The 19,526-nt window shown below is 38.6% G+C and overlaps 1 protein-coding gene across 3 annotated transcripts in view; it reads left to right on the top strand.

Moving 5' to 3' along the window:
• The window catches only part of ATAD2B (ATPase family AAA domain containing 2B), a 178,561-nt gene that overhangs the window by 147,634 nt on the left and 11,401 nt on the right, over positions 1 to 19,526 (top strand). For 2 of the 3 annotated variants that reach the window (XM_045978995.1, XM_045978994.1), the window contains exon 28: positions 691 to 4,158. The exons of the other annotated variant lie outside the window; for it this stretch is intronic. In XM_045978995.1, coding sequence (XP_045834951.1) covers positions 691 to 732 — 42 coding nt within the window. In that variant the 3' untranslated portion in view covers positions 733 to 4,158. Of the gene's footprint in view, positions 1 to 690; positions 4,159 to 19,526 lie in introns of those variants that run through there. 3 annotated transcript variants of the gene reach the window in all.

Raw genomic sequence — 19,526 nt, 5'->3', positions numbered from 1 at the left:
TTATTGACCTTTTTTTTTTTAAATTCCTGAACTTATTTGCATGAGTTGACATTTGATTAGCTTGAGTGGACTGAATACTCTTCAGCAGTGAAACATTTTTCCGTAGGGGACTTGGAACCCTGTAACCTAGGGACCTTTTTTAGGGAGGGGAGGGGATCTGTAGCAGAATCACCAGTGATTCTTTCTGTGCAGCATTTCTTGTGGTGATGGCAGTGACTCTTTCTGCCCCCTTTGGTTTGCAGCTCTGATTAGAGTGAATAGCAGTGGGAACAGGTGCCTTCTACTTCTGATACAAGTCTTACTATACTGAATACATTTATTTTGCTTTGAGATAACATGAGTAAAGGATGGGCTCAGACTCTGGAGTGAGGCTACCTATACTTAAATTCCGATTTTGTTGTTTATTAGCTGACAAATTATTTATATATATAAATTTCTTGGTACAATATCGGGCATAATAAGTACTCATTGAGTGTTACTAGCATCATCTTCATTAGTCTAAGTATCAAATAGGCATTTGGAAGCATCTAGGTCAGATAGTTTATAGAGTAGCTGTGGCATTATAATCAGAAAATACTTAAAGCTTAACCTGTATCTAAAATTCTTTCTCTAAAAAAGTTAAAGTGAATTTTCCCATAGTAATTTTGTCTTTTCTATATTAGATAACATGCACTTTTTTTCCCCTTGTAGGAGATGGAAAGAACAGTTCATATGTTTGAGACATTCCTATGAACTTTTCAAGATGAGTGGTTTATCCTCTCCCATCTGCTCCTGACAGAGCAGTCTTCTGAGCCATTCAATTTCAAATTGCACCAATTATGTGCAGAGCCTTGGTGTAAAGTGCTCTCTCACTCATTCTTTCTCTCTGTTGAATTTGGTGCTATTGTCTCAGGTACCTGAAACCAACCAGCCTACAAGAACCAAACAGAACTTCAGAAACATGTTGTATTTTCCACAAATAAAAAATACAACCCCACAGATGGAGATTTTGGTGCTACAGAAACTGCTCTCACTTCTGCTCCTCTTTTCGTGCACTCTCTTTTGGAGACTTCTCTCTTAGGGAGCAGACCAGCAGACAGGAGGAAACTGGATGGGGCAGTTCTAACTGTGTTGAATTGTTTAAATAGTGGGCAACCTGTTTTGTTTCCTTTTTCTTGTTTTGTTTTGTTTTTCTTTCTCCTTTCTACTCCTTTTAGCATATTTGTTTTTATTTGTTCTGGGTAATGGACTGAAACCTGTTTTAGAGTTGGCTATGGTATATTCTGGTGGGAAACTGAAGAAACTGGATGAAATTAGATTAGGCTCTTTAGAACTGCCTTTAATGTGCCTTTTAATTCATTTGAGAAGGATAAGGCTAAACAAAGGAATGGGCTTGTTTGTAGCAAATGAATTAGAATGTCTCTTTGGTCACAACCTTGAAAATAAGTTTTGATACTCTGTGTCATTAAGAGGCAACCAGTGTTTTGGTATAAAATGCTTATCTTGTTTTCCAAACTCAAATCAAGACATTAAGCCACATGATATATTAAAATGGTAAGTTTTCCTATATGGTCTGTTTCTGTTTAAGAAACACATAATAAAACAACAGCAACAAATAATACGCAGTCCACCAAAAATCTTACAAACTTTGCAGTATTGCTGACAGTGATGACCAGAAATTAGATAGATGGCGACATTCTTTTCCTCTCTCAGTGGCAATTTAATAGTTATTCATGTTTGAGTTCCCAGAGAAGAATGATTTCTTGTATAGTAAATTGTTACTGTTTTGTTTTAAAGCCAGGACTTGCCAATGGACAGAAAAGAGGAATTTGTCAGAAGCTCCATAAAATTCATTTTCTTTATGCATAGTTGCAGGTGAGCTTTGGTATGGTTCTTGAATAACAGTATTAATGTTTAAATCCCTTACCATAAGCTTACCTTCACAGTTGTTCATTTTGATTGGAACCCATTTTGGATCTTGTTGAGTGATTTCTGTGAATTGTACTTACCTAAAATTAATTATGGGTTACTAGTTTTACAAAAACTTTCTACAAATTTGGAGACACAGTCTAGGCAGTTGCAAAGAGGCAAAGGGAGTGCAGTGACATTTTTTATCAGATGATTTTTAAACAAAAAAAGTAGGAAATTTTGACAAGTTGGCTTGATATCTTCATTCATTATAGCTGTTAGCTGCAGGTGTGTCTTTCCAATATATGCAACACATGTAGTTTGGGTTTTAATTAGAGCAAATGGTCTTGGACTACTGCAGAGATACTGAGCTACCTCAGCTTTTTGTATTTTAGTTATCAATAGTGTTTACAGAGTCCTGTAATCACTTTGCCACCGTTTACATGCTGAAGCTAAGGTACTTGTCTCCTTGTCCCTGGCTGTTTATAGTGTGTTTGTCGCCAGCGCAGAGCACACACTTTGGCCGTAGGCTACTGCAGTAATCTTAAGTGCTTCTTTGCATTGACATTTTGAGCCTTCTAATTATAGCTTAATTTTTTTTAAATGCCACTTTTTTTCTTTATACCTAGTCTATGAAGTTTTCATAATACTCAGTCATATAATTCAAGATGCTACCCATGTAGACACACTGTATTTTTAAGGTGGGCAAGTGCGATTAACGATGAACCATTTTAAAGGGGAGGTTATTTGAAACCTCTAATTTGATTATTGGGAGGATTTTCATGCTTTCTTTAGTATTTATTACCATCATACCAGTTCAGACTATTTTACTGTCTAATACATTAGCATTTTGTATTTTGATGGAAATTGTTACAGAATTTAAAGATTTGATGAAATAAGATGTAGCAGATTTTTTGTAGCAAGTTTCTGCTAAAAGGGTTTTTTGCAAGTCTCAGGTTCTTGCTGCACTATTTTTTTTTAAATATTTATTCCAGTTACTCTAATTCAGAAGCATTCTGTTCAAGTAACAGCAGCACTTGTGAAAGGAAAAAAAAAAACAACGCACATATTCTTAGTAGGTTACTAAATTTGTACCAGTTAATTAAGATTTTAGCCATCAGTGGGTTTGACAAGGGAAATTTATTTATGTTCAGCATTAAAATGCTTCCAAAAGATCAAGGTTTTTTATTTTAACCTTTATGAGATGGAGAAATAGGAGGCAACCTCAGTATGATAGGAACTGCCACTTTGAACAGTTTAGGTCTTAAAGAGAAAGCCAATCTAATGCCAAGGGGAGAAAAATTCACTGAAATTGTATCAACTCCTCCACTCCCCTTTCCCTGCCCCCACAAAAAAAAAAACAAAACAAAAAACAAAAAACACCACATACCAGTTGTGCTTACTTTACAGATATCTGGTGGTTCTATAATTTAAAGCAGCTTGTGAAATTATCCAAGTGGACTCAGTTTTGTTTACCTTTCTGTAAGTTCTTAATTTTTGCTGTATAGCATTGGCAAAAATATGTACAAATTGACCTCTGTTCTTATTTCCTATTGTGAGCATTATAAATGATAGCTCCTGTGTAAAACTTTGCTCTCAGATCAGTAAAATATGTATCACAGCACAGCCCAACAATAGTTAATGCTCAGCTGTGGGGACCATGGGAGCGTTTTGAAGATGGAACCGCACTAGGGTTGAAACTGATGGCTGTGGAGTTAATTGTGTTTTGAGCTTGAATCTCACCTGTGATTAATTTTTTGTTTTGTTTTGTTTTATGTCCTTTCATGACTTGATTTTTCTCATATGCCAATGTATTTGTAGGTTTACTGGATTTTATTTTTAGGGAGTGGGGTGGTAATATCTTCCCATTTTTGATTCAGTTGGTTCAGCTATGGTGCTATTCAGTAGGTATCTTCCGTGTCAGGTCCCGTAGCTGAATGCCATTGTTATTATAATTTGTAATCACATTGTAAGCTTGAATTTGGACTTGTACCTGCATCTTTTGTATTTTGTACATTCAGTTATTTAGATTTTGGGAGTCCTTTTTGGTTTCAGTCATGTATGTCTACTTTGTAGATTAAGTAGACTTCATCAACTATGGTCTGTTTTGGGTTTATAGTTTAATTTAGAATTGTGTTAAATTGATGTTTTGCATTTGACTTCATTTTACATTAGTTTGAAGTAAATTATTTAATTTTTGAATTCTGGAATTTTGAACATTTACTGTAATTTGTAATATAACTGCTGTGAAATACTTGAATAAAGATGACAAGAAAAACCTGTCTCTAGCCTGATGATGATTGCCGTTGGCTGCGAGTGCAGCACCACTGCTGTAGCTGAACTCTTCTGCTGTGTGGTTCGGCCGTGCTGATGTCTCTCTATCTAGCAGTGTTCCAGGGGCGGGGCAAGCACAGGTCCCCCTCCTGCTCTGCCATCTTAACTGCCCTGGTCGGCATGTTGATGTCGTTAAGCACTCACCAAAATCTCGTTACGGTGTTCTTTTAGATTTTAGTAGCCTCGGTATTTTTTAGCTAAAAGTTCAACATGTTGAGGAAATGTGGTTTTAATTTCAGTGGAAGACTGTCTAAAATGTGTTCTATAAAAGCAAATAGATTACTTCTGATAATTGTTTTTCTCTTTGGAAGACTGCTGCAGTAATAATCAGGTACTTTGGTTAACTTACTCTAGAGTTTTCTCTTTGATCAGGTAGTTACCTGCATACTTTGAATAGTACATAGAGTTTAAATATCGAGAAAGATTTCATACCAAAATTTTGAGGGGCTTGTTGCTTCATGGGAGTGGAATGTTCTTGGCTTTAGATTGCTCATGTTTCTGCTGTCTACCTTGAGATACCTTTTCATGTCCCGAGATTAGTATGATAATCTTCTCAGCAGAAGTTCTTGCGGTGCCTGGGTGGCTCAGTCGGTAAGCGCCTGCCTTCAGCCCAGGTCATGATCCCAGGGTCCTGGGATTGAGCCCCGAATCGGGCTCCCTGCTCTACAGGCAGTCTGCTTCTCCTTCTCCCTTTGCCTGCCTCTCTGCCTGCTTGTGATCTCTCTTTCTCTCTCCTGTCAAATAAATAAATAAAATAAAAAAGTAGAATTTCTTAATTTTCATTTTTTAAAAAAATCATAGTAAAAAGGAACTGGTTGAATTTGAATAAGATTTGTTTTTATTGATTTTGCGTATTAATTTTTACTTTAAATTTTATGTCAGAAGATTGATAGTAATAAACCTGGGAAATGGATTTTTAAACATTGTAGTCAGATGTTTATGTAAGTAATTTATAAGCACGTTTGAGTCTTTTTAAAAAGATTTTATTTATTTATTTAAGACAGAGAGAACACAAGCCTGGGTGAGGGTGGCACAGAGGAAGAAACAGGCACCCCACTGAGCAGAGGGCCTGATGCAGGCCTGGATCCCAGAACTTGGGATCATGACCTGTGTCAAAGGCGGATGCTTAACCCAGCAGCCACCCAGGTGTGCCCTGCATTTGAGCCTTAATGAAGTTTGTGGAGGTCTGGAGAGAAGTTGGGTTTATTTATCCAGTTTTAATTCACATTGGACTCAAAACTACAGTAAAGTAAGACACTAATCATTTAAATATCTATTTCATTTATTGCTATTCCCTAACACCTGCAAAGTTATCTGTTGGCAGTCTTTTTTTTTTTTTTTTTTTAAGATTTTATCTATATGAGAGGGCAAGAGCCAGAGAACAAGAGCAGATGACAGCACAAGCAGGGTGAAGGGCAGAGGGAGAAGCAGGCTCCCTGCTGAGCAGGAGCCCAAAGCAGGGCTCCATCCCAGGACTTTTGGATCATGACCTGAGCCCAAGGCAGATGCTTAACTGACTGAGCCTCCCAGGCACCCCTTTTGGCTATCTTTCTAAATATAAGTTCCCTCTTACCTGCGCAGTCTTGTCTCTCTCTCTCTTTTTTTTTTTTTAAGATTTTATTTATTTATTTGACAGAGATCACAAGTAGGCAGAGAGAGAGAGAGGAGGAAGCAGGCTCTGTGCTGAACAGAGCCTGATATGGGGCTCGATCCCAGGACCCTGGGATCATGATCTGAGCCGAAGGCAGAGGCTTTAACCCACTGAGCCACCCAGGCGCCCCACAGTCTTGTCTCTTATGTCCTAGGTACTATGCTAGACATATTCTCTATCTTTCAGTAGCTCGTAGTTCACTAGGGGAGGCTGGTGGGTATACCAGTAGTAATGATCAGTGGGACAAGGGTTGTAACAGAAGGAACATAGTGTTGTTCAGAGTTATAAGAAGGGGACCAATTAATTTTGTTTAGGAGTGGGGAAAATGAAACTCTTCCCAGAGAGAGTTGGCATTTTATTTGCCCTTCGTTTCTTTCTGGCTCTTCTAGAGTGTAGCCCCACTTTACCAAAACCTTTTCTTTTTTTTTCTTTTTAATATTTGATTTATTTATCTGACAAAGATCACAAGTAGGCGGGGGGGGGGAGCAGGCTCCCCCCTGAGCAGAGAGCCCGATGCGGGGCTCGATCCCAGAACCCTGGGATCATGACCTGAGCCGAAGGCAGAGGCTCTAACCCACTGAGCCACCCAGGCGCCCCTACCAAAACCTTTTCTTAGTTTTCTTGGGACCCTTCATATTACATCATATCATCACTTTATTCATACCACTCACCCTGGAGTATCTTTGTTTTCAACTACTGAAATCTTGCTTATATTTCAGGGCTGGGCTTAGATTCTCCACCAATAATCTCCCTTACTGTATCTTTCTTTCTCAGAACTTGGCTATATTTTGTAGTGCATCGCATAGTGAACTACTAATGTTAGGCAAAACAGTAATGTATTCATGTGGGAAAGGAAGTACCACATTTTTTTCTGCATTCCCTGTAGGAATTTAAAACAATCCTGGTCTTGGGACGCCTGGGTGGCTCAGTGTGTTAAGCCTCTGCCTTTAGCTAAGGTCATGGTCTCAGGGTTGGTCTCAGGGTCCTGGGATCGAGCCCCACATCAGGCTCTCTGCTCAGCAGGGAGTCTGCCTCCCGCTTTCTCTGCCTCTCTGTCTACTTGTGATCTCTCTCTCAAATAAATAAATAAAATCTTTAAAACAAAACAAAAACAACACTGGGCTTATAGTAGATGCTTATTTCTTTTGGTTTAATCGACATAGCTGAAATTTACTTAAATCATCCTTTCATTGATTCAGCAGGTTTATAGTGGGTGTCTACAGTGTGCCAAGTACTGTTGCAGGTGCTGGAAATAAAGTAGGAAACAAAGCTGAAAAGGTCCCTGTCTTCATGGAGCTTATTTCTTAAATTCTTTTAGCTATAGTGTGCCAGATTTCTGTCATGGTTGGTCAGGTTCAAGTTATTTTTAAAGAAATGTTCTTCTGTCTATAAACATTGAATGAAGAGTTTTGTTATTAAAGTTTTGCCAAGAACTATTCCTTTTCTTCTATTTCCCATCTTAGTGAATAGAACCATATCCATCAAAGTTCCAAAACCTGTCATCCTAAATTTTATCTTCTTTATGGTGCATCTCATTCTAATCATGCAGCATGTTCTGTTGATTTTTATTCTGCTAAAATGTCTCCTGCCCATCACACTCTCTTCATCATATTGTAGCTGACTTAATCTGGGCACGAATCCTTCTGTCTGAACTACTACAGTAGTCACCAATTTGAGAGAATGCAAAGCTGGGCAAAGATATAGTGTCTGTTTTTTAAATTTTTAAATATATTTTATTTTTATATTTATATTTTATGTATTTTATTATATATTATATATATTATATTTAGTATTAAAATTTTATGTATAAGAATATTATAATTTAACGTCCTTACATCATATTTACTAGGCACTAGGCACTGTCCTGAGTGCTTTACAAATACAAATACACACTTAATCCTTTGAGAATCTTATGAACTATATGTTATTATTATCCCCATCTTACAGGCAGGTAGACAGGGGCATAAAGTAGTTTGTCTGAGGTCACACAGCCGGGATCCAAATGCAGTCAGTCGGGCTCCAGAGTTGATACTCTTAATTGCTGTGCCTCATCGCTCCTTGTTGAAACGTGCAAACGTATTTCAGCATACTGTGTATGGCACTTGTTAATGACTGAGTCAGGCATAAGGTCCGATGGGTGTACAGAGGCGGAGCACATAGCCCACCCTCAACAAAGCCTTCCTAAAAAACCTGACACCTGAGCTGAGGCATCAGGGTGGGAAAGGTTTTCCAGGCAGAAGGAACGACAGAAGCATACTGAAGAGTAAAATAGCAAGACAGCTGCAGGGGAAAGTACAAGCAGTTCCTAATCACCAAAGGTCAACATTTATTTAACACATTTATTTGAGCAACGCCACTTGCCAAGCACAGTTCTTGATATTAGAGTTACAGCTGAGGACAGGACAGCAAGGTCCTGGTTCTCTTGGAGTACAGTGTAGTGGGCAAAGGGCAAACAAGATGTTACCTAATGGTGGCCCAGTGCTTGTGTGATAATACAGTAGTAGTAATCGCAGCAGCAAACATCTGAGTGATAGGTACCGGATCAAGGATTAACCATTTAATTATCATAGCATCTGTGAGCTAAGGACTATTGTTGGTTCCACGTAACAGAAGGGGATACTGAAATACAGAATCGGTTGAGCAGTTTACCTGATGACTTACCCGATGACACTACACAGCTAATGAGTTAGCTGGGATTCCTACTTGTGTGGTTTCAGAGCTTGGATTCTTAACTGGCCTATCACTGAGGTGGATGAGAAATGCATTTGCTCTTATTCAGGTTTTTTAAACTGTAGAGTACTGCAGAGACTGGTACAGCATGCATGTTCCCATCGTCCAGAATTAAATGTTAACAGCTTATCATAATTGTTGCAGTTCTTATTTATATAATTAAAAATTTTTTTATTTTAAAATTATTTTTAAAAAGATTTTCCTTACTCATTTGAGAGTGAGAGAGCACATGCAGTATCGGGGGAGAGGAAGCAGACTCCCCACTGAGCAGGGAGCCCACCACCGTGAGGCTCAATCCCAGGCCCCCTGGGATCATGACTGGACCCACAGGCAGACACTTAACTGACTGAGCCACTCAGGCGCCCCTATAGTTCTTTTTTTAGAGAACAAAATTCGAGATAAAATTGATGTCCCCTTCCTACCGCTCTCCAGTCACATTCATTTTCATCCTCAGAGGGAGCCATTCTGATGACTTTTTGATGAGCATCTTCCCTGTCTGTTTTTAATTCATTATTTGAGAAGGTATATTTTTACCTTCATTATTTGAGAAGGTAATTACTTAAGAAGGGTGCTGAAGCCAGAGTGAGTCTGAATCTCTTCTTGGCTGTGTGACAGGAAGCAAGTTACTTCACCTCCCTGTACATCAGTGTTTATCGTAGGGAGGGGATAACGATAGCACCAGGCCTGTGGTAGTTATTGTGAGGATTATGCATTTGGATCAACAAACACATTGTAATGACCTTAGAACAGTCCCAGGCACATAACATGTTTAATATGTTCTAATCATTATTACTGTAGTTATTACTGTTTGTGTCCATCAAAATGGTTTGGGGTTTTTAAAAAATGTACATAAATGGAATTATTTTACCTCTTTAAAAATTTATTTTTAATTTGAAATTCATAAATATGGTTTAAAGAATTAGAAGGCTTGTTACAAAAACTAGTTGTCTCCTGATTCCTCCTCCCTCCCTTTCTCCCAGCAAAAAAGGAATATTCTCCCCAGAGCCAGCTGTTTTCAACATCCTTAACTGATTAAGGATGCATCTCTGTATTTCTAAATAATGTTCTTATGTGACTCCTTTTTACTTTCCAATTTTTACCTGTACCTTCATTCCCCCCATGGAAGAGAATAGTCGCAACTGTCCCCCGTGCACCTCCACACTCTGTTTTCTCATCCTCCCAGTTAGTTTTCATTGATGTTACATCATTATTCAGTCTTTACATGATTGTGACTATGTAGAAACTCTTGATAGCTGAGATATTTAGGATGCTATGGTTAGTTTCCTGTACACTTTTTTGTTAATAATAGTCTTTGCTGTTATTTGCCTAGTTTTCTATTAACAACTAGTTTGCCCCTAAATTTATCCCCAGCAATCCAGCTCTTATCTTCAGACATACAGGCATTCTAGCATTTCATCATCTTGAGAAAGTTTCTTCTGGAACATTCTAACCTTTTTCATTGGTATGTTGAAGGTCTTACATAACTATTTTTTCTGGGTTCTTCCTTCACTATACTCCTTCACCTTTCTCTACTGACATTTGTATCCTGTGTTGGTGGTAAGTGGTCTAGTGCTATTCTGATTCCTTTTTTTTTTTTTTTTAAATATATTTATTTATTTTAGCACAAGCAGGGGAGAGGGGGAGGGAGAGAGAACCTCAAGCAGATCCCCCCCACTGAGCATGGGGCCCCCTCCAGCCCCAATATCATGACCTGAGTCAAAACCAAGAGCTGTACACTCAACTGGCTAAGCCACCCAGACTCTCCTATTCTGATTCTTGATGCATTCTCTTGATTTTATTTTCCTTTCTTAAAGCTTTTAGAATCTTCATTTTTACCCTGGTGTTCTAGAATGTCCCAGAAATGTCTGGATGGGTGTCTATGCTAGTGGGCCTTGCTGCTCTGAAAATTCATGTCCTTCAGTTCTGAGAAAATTTTCTGGGGTTATTTTCTTTATGATTTGTTCACCTTGTTTTGTTATTTTTGTTGTTGTGTTGTTATTGTTCTGATTCTTCATTTCTAGAATCACAGTTCTTTAGATATTGACCTTCCTAGACCATTCTATAAATTCTGTTTCCTTCCCAGTTTTAATTGTGTATTTAATTTTTTCAGAGCTATTGTTTTCTTGATTTTTTAAAAAAGATTTTATTTATTTATTTATTTGACAGCAACACAGAGAGGGAACACAAGCGAGTGGGAGAGGGAGAAGCAGGCTCCCCACTGAGCAGGGAGTCCAATGCAGGGCTTGATTCCAGGAGCCTGGGATCATGACCTGAGCCAAAGAATCTAAAGTCGGTTTGAGGATATTAATAATTACTTTTTCTTTCTTGGTTTTTCTTCTTCCTGCAGAGACACTTTTTCCTGCAAGTTGCTTTTCCTATTTATTTTGGCTCCTGTTTAATATTGTAGCTTTTTTGTAAATGTTCAGTAATTCTTTGCTATCTGCTCATATTGAAGAGTGGAGAACTAAAAAGCTGCTTTCAAAGCATTGTGTAAGAATATCCAGATGGGAGAGTAGCAGAGCCTTCTCTGGAAAATACCATGAGCCCACCATGGAAAAAAGCTAAAGATAGTTACGCTGGGGATTCCCTGAGGAAGCTATGCAGCCAGATCACCTGACAAAGTTGTATAGATTGGAAATGATGAATACAAAGTCGAATAAATATTGGCTACCTCAATACCATTCTCTGTTCTTTTAAGAACTGACCCCGAAATTTTGCAGTTTGCTTGGTTACCCCAGTTGAAGTTTCTTAGTGGGAATGCCTTTGTTTTTAGATAATTTTTAAGAATCAAGTTGGAGATTTTTGATTATATATGTATATATATATATATACACACACACACACACACATACATACACTCCTTTAGTTTGCTCTCACCTTTGCCTTCTTAACCTCATTTTCCTTTTATTAGGCCAACATATTAGATCCAAGAACTCAAAAGGAAGGACGGTGTTCTTTGGAAGATTTTGCACTGATGGCTTTTACCCTTTTAGGAGCGACAGTTGTCCTAGGGCACTTGGAGATGATGGAGTCAGGTTTTCTCCTCACTCGTCTTCTATTAATTCCACCTATTTTCCCGACAGCCCCTCTTGTTCCAGAAACAGAAACGATTGGTCTATGACCACTTCGATTAATGGTCCTACTGTTAATGGTTAGTAAGGCAGATCTGAAAGGCCACATACCAAAAGACCGAAGACACTGATTTTCTTACGATAATTTCTATTTCTTTCTGGAATTCTGGGTATCTAGAATTTTTTCAGGTTAGTGTTTTGATTAGCAGAAGAAAGATAGCTTCAGGGAAAGAAGTCCTATACTAGCTAATCCTGATGACCTTCAAGCCAAGAAAGATGGAGGAAAACTGGACTGAGGATAAAAAAGGTGAGTAAAGCAGAAAAAAGTGTGGAGTTATTCTTATATGTGTGAAGTAATGTGTTTTATAAGTTAACAAGTTACCTTGTTACTTGGCCTTTTCCCTACTACTCATCCTACTGGATATATGGAAGTTAGGATTGTGGGTGTCCATGGCAACATTTAAAAAAATAATTATAAAAGTAAGCTCTAGGCCCAGTGTGGGGCTCATTGACCCAGGGATTAAGAGTCCCATTCTCTACCAAGGGAGCCAGCCAGGCGCCCCCACGACAACAGTTTTTTTAAATTAATATTTATTAAAGAATGCACGATGGGGAGAGGGAGAGGGAGAGAATCCCAGGTAGACCCCACGCTTAGTGCTGAGCCTGACTCCAAGATCACGACCTGAGCTGAAACTGAGTCCGTCACTCAACTGACTGTACTACCCAGGTGCCCCGACAGCATTGTTTTTTAATGTCAACAGCGGCATTGTGGGGTAATTGCTAATAAGTTGCAAAGTAAGTATTAATTAAAAGGCCGACATTTTAATGAGTTGTAATGGTTTTGGGAGGTATGGGTCAAAAAGTTGTTTTGCAGGCTGAGTAGACTGGAACTAAAGTTTTATTATATGAGAAAGTATGATGGAAGATAAAGCTGTATAGGTAGTTTGGGGTCTTGTTGTGGAGGACCAGGCCAAAAAATGTATTTGTACTTTATCATGTGGCAGTCCTGGAATGTTTTTGAACCAGGACATGATGAAAATGAAATTTGAGAAGTATTGATTTGCCAGGAATATGGAAAATAACGACTTCTTTCAACAAGGTATATTGACTACCTACCATTTGCTGTACGTATGTGCCAGGCACTGAAGTTACAAAGATAAGTAAAATAATCCCTGCCTTTGGAAATAACTACTCAGTAGAAGAAGATATATGAAGAGTTTTTTTTTTTTTTTTTTTTAATTTAAGTAAATGCAGTGATAATGGTGTAGCAGAGGTGCTATCAGAGCACAGAGGAAGGAACTTAACCCACCTAGGAATTCGTGAGAGGGTCTTCTGGTGGATGTGGTAACAGCATCTCAAAAAATGAAGGACTGTAGTAAAAAAATTGGGGAAGAACATTCCAGGCAGAGGGGACAGTATAACAAAGGCATAGAAACAGAGGTAAACATGTTTCTTTTCTTTCTTTCTTTCTTTCTTTCTTTCTTTCTTTCTTTCTTTCTTTCTTTCTTTCGATTGTATCTATTTATTTGACGAGAGAGAGCAGCAGGCAGAGGGAGAGGGAGAACCAGACTCTCCCAAGTCCGATGCAGGGCTTGATTCCATGACCCTGGGACCATGACCTGAGCCCAAGACAGATGCCAAATGACTGAGCCACCCTGGCGCTCAAACATATTAATTTCATACAACTATGGGCACTTCTGGTTTGCTGTATTCTGAAGCTAAGTGAAGAGAAGAGTAGTGTTTGAAGTTAGCAAGGACTTTGCATGCCTTTCTTATATTCAAAGTGAGAGGTGCTGCAGACCTGAATGAGAGAAGTTGTGGTAAGGAGGGTTTCTTCTAGAAAATGTAGGGGTAAAATCACTAGAACTAAGTGATTGGATTTCGGGGACAAGGAAAAAGGAAGAGCCTCGAATTGCTCTTAGATTGCTACCTGGGTAATCAGGTACATGAGTAGCACCATTAACTGAGAATAGATGGGAGAGCAGCAGATCTGGAGTGAATGCAGTACGGGAGATTTTGACATCCAGGTCCAGCAGACATTTGTTTAAATATATCCAAAGCATGGGAGACATCAGAGCTAGGGACTCTGGGGTTAGCTGCTGTAGGTGCATTCCAGCCACAAATGTACATCAGATGTAGGTGGTTCTTCGAAGCAGAAAGAAAACAGTGCCTAGAAGGGCGGTAATGTTTGAGCAGCGGTAGAGGATGTCTTACAAAGGAGGTTGATCATAACTTCTCCAAAGCAGGACAGCCAAGGGCTATATCACAGAACTCAAGGAAGAGAGAGTTTATGTTTGAAATGAGCTAAATATCAAATGTTCCAGTGGAGGCTAATTAAATATGTACTAAAACCTTGCCAGGAGATACGACAATTTGGTGATCTTTGTTGTTCTCAGGAAAAAGGGAAGGAGTGAGAGCGTAACTAGAGAGGTGCGCAGGGGTGAGAAAAGGATTCTGATAAAAGTGGAAAAATGGGGGCGCCTGGGTGGCTCAGTGGATTAAGCCACTGCCTTCGGCTCGGGTCATGATCTCGGGGTCCTGGGATCGAGCCCCGCATCGGGCTCTCTCCTCCGCGGGGAGCCTGCTTCCTCCTCTCTCTCTGCCTACCTCTCTGCCTACTTGTGATCTCTCTCTCTGTCAAATAAATAAATAAAATCTTAAAAAAAAAAGTGGAAAAATGACTGAGCATGTTTATATAGTGAAGGTGATGAGAGCAGCTAACACTGAAAATACACTGAATTCCAGGCCTCCCTCTAAGGGCTTTCCATGTGTTAACTCATTCACTCCTCACAGCAGCCCTATGAAGTAGACACTGTTCTCCTCATTTTACTTGAGGAGAGTTTACCACAGAGAGATTGTTACATGGTTGACAACTGGTGAAAGAGCAGAATGAGAATTTGAACACGAGGATTCCGACAAAACAGCCCGGTTATTTGCCACTGTCCTTTACTGCCTCCAAGGAACCATGGAGCTTGTAGATAGAGGGGAGAGCACTGATCATTAATAGATCAAGATTGGGAAAGACTGGAGGGGAGAAAGTCAGGAACCTAGGTGGGAGTTTCCGTCTGAAACAAGAGTAAGGGTATTTTATTCTCGAAGACCAGAAACTAGGGCTACAGGTGGAGGTGGGGAGTTTGTGGGAGGGAGGGGGGAATTGGGTAGTTTAGGAATTTAATCACATGACACTTTTCCCATCAAATACATATTTATTATTAAATTTATACTTTTTTATTGGTAAACATAACACAGATAAGGAAAACTGCCGAAAACAAATATATAGCTTATCATGAACTCCTATAAGATGTAACAACCACTGGGTGAAAGAAATTGTCAGCCAGTCCAGAAACTCTCTTGGTGCTCCATTCCGATTAAAACCCTCTTTTTCGGGGCGCCTGGGTGGCTCAGCGGGTTAAAGCCTCTGCCTTCAGCTCAGGTCATGATCCCAGGGTCCTGGGATCGAGCCCCGCATCGGGCTCTCTGCTTGGCTGGGAGCCTGCTTCCTCCTCTCTCTCTCTCTGCCTGCCTCTCTGCCTACTTGTAATCTCTATCTGTCAAATAAATAAATCTTTAAAAAAAAACAAAACAAAACAAAACAAAAAACCTCTTTTTCTCCCCGAGTATTACCACTACCTTAACATTTATGGTAATGATTTTGTTTTTCTTAGAGTTTTACAAGCTGTGAGCATGTCTAAATCCTGCCTTTAAGTTTTTCCTTCCTTTTTGCTCCTTTGTCCTTTAAATCTCAACCTACAGATGGCTCCTCAGTCTCTCTTTTTCCTTGCCATTTAATTTGATGAAGAAACCAGGTGTTGACCTGTTGAATTTCTGACAGTCTGGATTTTGCTGATTGAATACCTATGGGAAGGCTAACATGTTCATTTGTTTTTTGTATTTCCCATAAACTGGTACGTGGATCTGGAGTTGTGCTAGTATGGTAGCAACTAGCCACATGTGTCTGTTGAACAGTTGAAGTGTAGCTAGTCCAAATTGAGATATGCTATAAGTATAAAATGCACATTTACTTGAAAGGTTTATTATAAAAATAATATGAAATGTCAGTAATTTTATATTGACTGTATATTGAAATGATATTTTGGATATATTGGGTTAAATTTACTAAAACAATTTCCACCTAATTCCTTTTACTCTTTGTAATGTGGTTACTAGAAAACTTAAATACATCTGTGCCTTGTATTATGTTTCTGTTGGGCAGCACTGATCTACAGGCTTAATCAGATTTGGATTTTATTTTATTATTTTTTGCAAGACTACTTCATAAATAAGAGTGTGTTCTTTTGTTAGGAGGCACATAGTGTCTGGTTATTGTTCTTCTTGTGATGTCAGCAGTGATTGATACTAAATGCTGAGATATCTTAATTCATTAGAGTGTACAAAACTGTGAGTTCTAAAGAAATCACTCCTTTATTCATTTATTATTGCCTCTGTCTGTTAATCTGGTTATCCAGGGAGGATTAATGCTTGATTCTTTATCTTTATTAACCAGTTTTAAAAATGAGTGATCTTCCTATTCAAAAGTGATAAATTACTTTTCTTTATATCATTATGAATTCATAGCTTTAAACATATTCGATGTCATTTAGTGCATTGCCATTATTATGTTTATTGCTGCTAACATATTCCCATCTCTGGCCTGTGGGAATCTTTTCAAGTTGGTTCCTGAATCCTTTTGACACACCTCTACTAGTCTTTGCTTTTAAACTCTGCTTTGTCTGTAGTGGTATCCCTTTTTTTGTACTTGAAATTGACAGTTTGTGTCTTTTTTTTTACCCCCCCCCTTGGTCAGTCTTTTTTTACTCTTTTCAAAAAACTGGTTTTTGGTTTCATGGACTTTTTCCTTTTTTTTTTTTTTTTCTCTTTCAGTTTTCTGATTTCTCAAGTTAATCTCCTTCCTTCTGTTTGTTTTATGCTTAGTTTCTTAAGTGGGAAGTTTAGATTATTGGTTTGAGATTTTTTTTTTTTTAAGATTTTATTTATTTGTTTGAGAGGGAGAGAATGAGGGAGAGAGAGCGCGCACAAGAGGGGGAAAGTCAGAGGGAGAAGCAGACTTCCTGCCATGCAGGGAGCCCGATGTGGGACTCGATCCCAAGACTCCAGGATCATGACCTGAGCAGAAGGCAATTTCTTAACCAACTGAGCCACCCAGGTGCCCTCTTTTTTTAATATAAAGATTTACTGTTAAAATTTATAAGCAGTGTTTTAGTGGCATCCCACACATGTTGATGTGTTGTATTTTCTTTTTCATTCATTTAAAAATATTTTCTACTTTACCTTGAAACTTCCTCTTTGACTCCTGGGTTATTTAAATGTGTATTGTTTAATTTTCAAATATTTGGCATTTCCCAGATTTTGCGTTGGTTTCTCATTTAATTCTGTTGTGGTGAAAGAGCGTACTGTGTATGATTTTAATTCTTTTAAATCTATTCTGGTTTGTTTTGTTACCTAGCGTATGATCTATCTTGGTTAACTTTTTTCTAAAGCTTCGCATTTCTCTCTCTCTCTCTCTCTCTCTCTCTCTCTCCACCCAACGTGGGGCTTGAACTCACAACTGGCCCCAAGATCAAGAGTTGCATGCTCTACCTACCGAGCCACCCAGGTGCCTCTTGATTTTAATGTTTTATATTGACCTGAAAAAAAAAAGTATATTCTGTTTTTGGGTAGAGGGTTCTACAATGTCAGTTAGATCACACTGTTTGCTTGTGTTGTTCAAGTCTCTGTATCCTTGCTGATGTTCTGTCTACTTATCTCAGTTACTGAGAGAGGAGTTTTGAACTCTCCAACCATAAATATGGATTTGTCTCTTTTCCCTTTTAGTTCTGTCAGTTTTTGTGTCCTGTATCAATGCTTTTTTGTTAGTTGCATACACGTTTGGGATTTGTTATGGCTTCTTGATGGATTGAGCCTTTTATAATTACATAATATTCTTCCTTATCCCTGCTAATTGTCCTTGTTCATGGTCTTTGTCAATATAACTACTTCAGTTTTTTTTTTCTTCTTTTACATTAGTGTTTGTATGGTATGTCTTTTTCCATCACTTTACTTTCTTTTGCCCTAGCCTTTCATCTTTCCATGCATAGAACTTTCTTCTCCAATAAGAAATATGGCTCCCATTATCTTGAATATATTTCTATTCTAAATCCTTGATTACATAAAAAGTAGTTAAATAAGGGTTAACTCATACCACTTGGTGGGGGGGAACCCAATGAAGTAGAGTTCTAATTATGTTTATAGTGCTTTTTGTCTTTCCTCTGAGGGCATATAGTCTAAATAACTGTGTTCAAAAGTTACTTGGGTTAATCTCCTTTTCCTCTACCCCCATCTATTCTGATTGTTACTCTTTGAAATAAAATATAGTTAGATTCTTTTTTTGTTTGTGTTCAGTTTTAAGGTACCTCCCATCCTTACTTGTCTTAGTGTGTAAAACAGTAACATATATATAAAAGTCATAACTATTCAAACTAGTTAGACCTGAGAAGTGCCATTGCCCCCATCCCTTCCACCATGGAAGTAACCAATCTCATTAGTTTCTTTTTATCTGTATGGTGTTTCTTTTGCTAAAATAAATATTTATGTACATATTCTTATTCCTCCCCCATTCTTACACAAAAGGGAGTTATTACTCCTTTGCACCTGTTTTTTTTTTTTAAATTAACAAACTGTTTTGTTGTTGTTGCAGTTTTAAGTTTGCAGAGAAACTGAGTGTAAAGGACAGAGTTCCCTTATATCTCCTTTACCTAGCCCCCCTCACCCCGCTAACAACAACTGTTTCCCTATTATTAACATCTTATATTACTGTGGTACATTTTTTACATTTATGAGCAAATATTGGTATGTTATTATTATCGTTGTTGTTCTTATTGTTATCATTATTTTTTAAATTTTTTATTTTTTATTTTTTTATAAACATATATTTTTATCCCCAGGGGTACAGGTCTGTGAATCGCCAGGTTTACACACTTCACAGCACTCACCATAGCACATACCCTCCCCAATGTCCATAAGCCCGCTCCCCCTCTCCCAACCCCCACTCCCCCCAGCAACCCCCAGTTTGTTTTGTGAGATTAAGAGTCACTTATGGTTTGTCTCCCTCCCAATCCCTGTTATCATTATTTTTAAGTAGGCTCTATACCCAGCATGGAGCCCAACACAGGGCTTGAACTCAAGACCCTGAGATCAAGACCTGAGCCAGGATCAAGAGTTGAATGCTTAACTGTCTGAGCCACCCAGACACCCCTTGATACATATTGTTAACTAAAGTCCATAGTTTACATTAGGACTCATTCTTTGTTTCATACATTCTGTGTTTTGACAATTGTATGACATATACTCATCATTGCAGTTATCATTAAGAATCATTTCACTGCCCTGGGCGCCTGGGTGGCTCAGTGGGTTAAGCCGCTGCCTTCGGCTCAGGTCATGATCTCAGGGTCCTGGGATCGAGTCCCGCATCGGGCTCTCTGCTCGGCAGCGAGCCTGCTTCCCTCCCTCTCTCTCTGCCTGCCTCTCTGTCTACTTGTGATCTCTCTCTGTCAAATAAATAAATAAAATCTTAAAAAAAAAAAAAAAAGAATCATTTCACTGCCCTGAAAACCTCTTGAGCTCTACCTGTTCACTCCTCGCCCCCTCCCCTGGCAACCACTGACCTTTTTACCGGCTGCAGAGTTTTTCCTTTTCCAGAATGTCATGGAGTGAAAATCATGTTTTATGTCGCCCTTTCAGATTGCCTTCTTTCACTCAGCAAAATGCATTTAAAGTTCTCTCAAGTCCTTTCATGGCTTGATAGGTCTTTTTTTTTTTTTTTTTTTTAACATAACAACATCCCATTGTATAGATGT

The sequence above is a fragment of the Meles meles genome, chromosome 15 (genome assembly GCF_922984935.1).
Source record: "Meles meles chromosome 15, mMelMel3.1 paternal haplotype, whole genome shotgun sequence".
Classification (NCBI taxonomy): Eukaryota; Metazoa; Chordata; class Mammalia; order Carnivora; family Mustelidae; genus Meles; species Meles meles.
The sequence above is the reverse complement of the archived record's forward strand: the minus strand, read 5'-3'. Positions and strand labels throughout refer to the sequence as shown.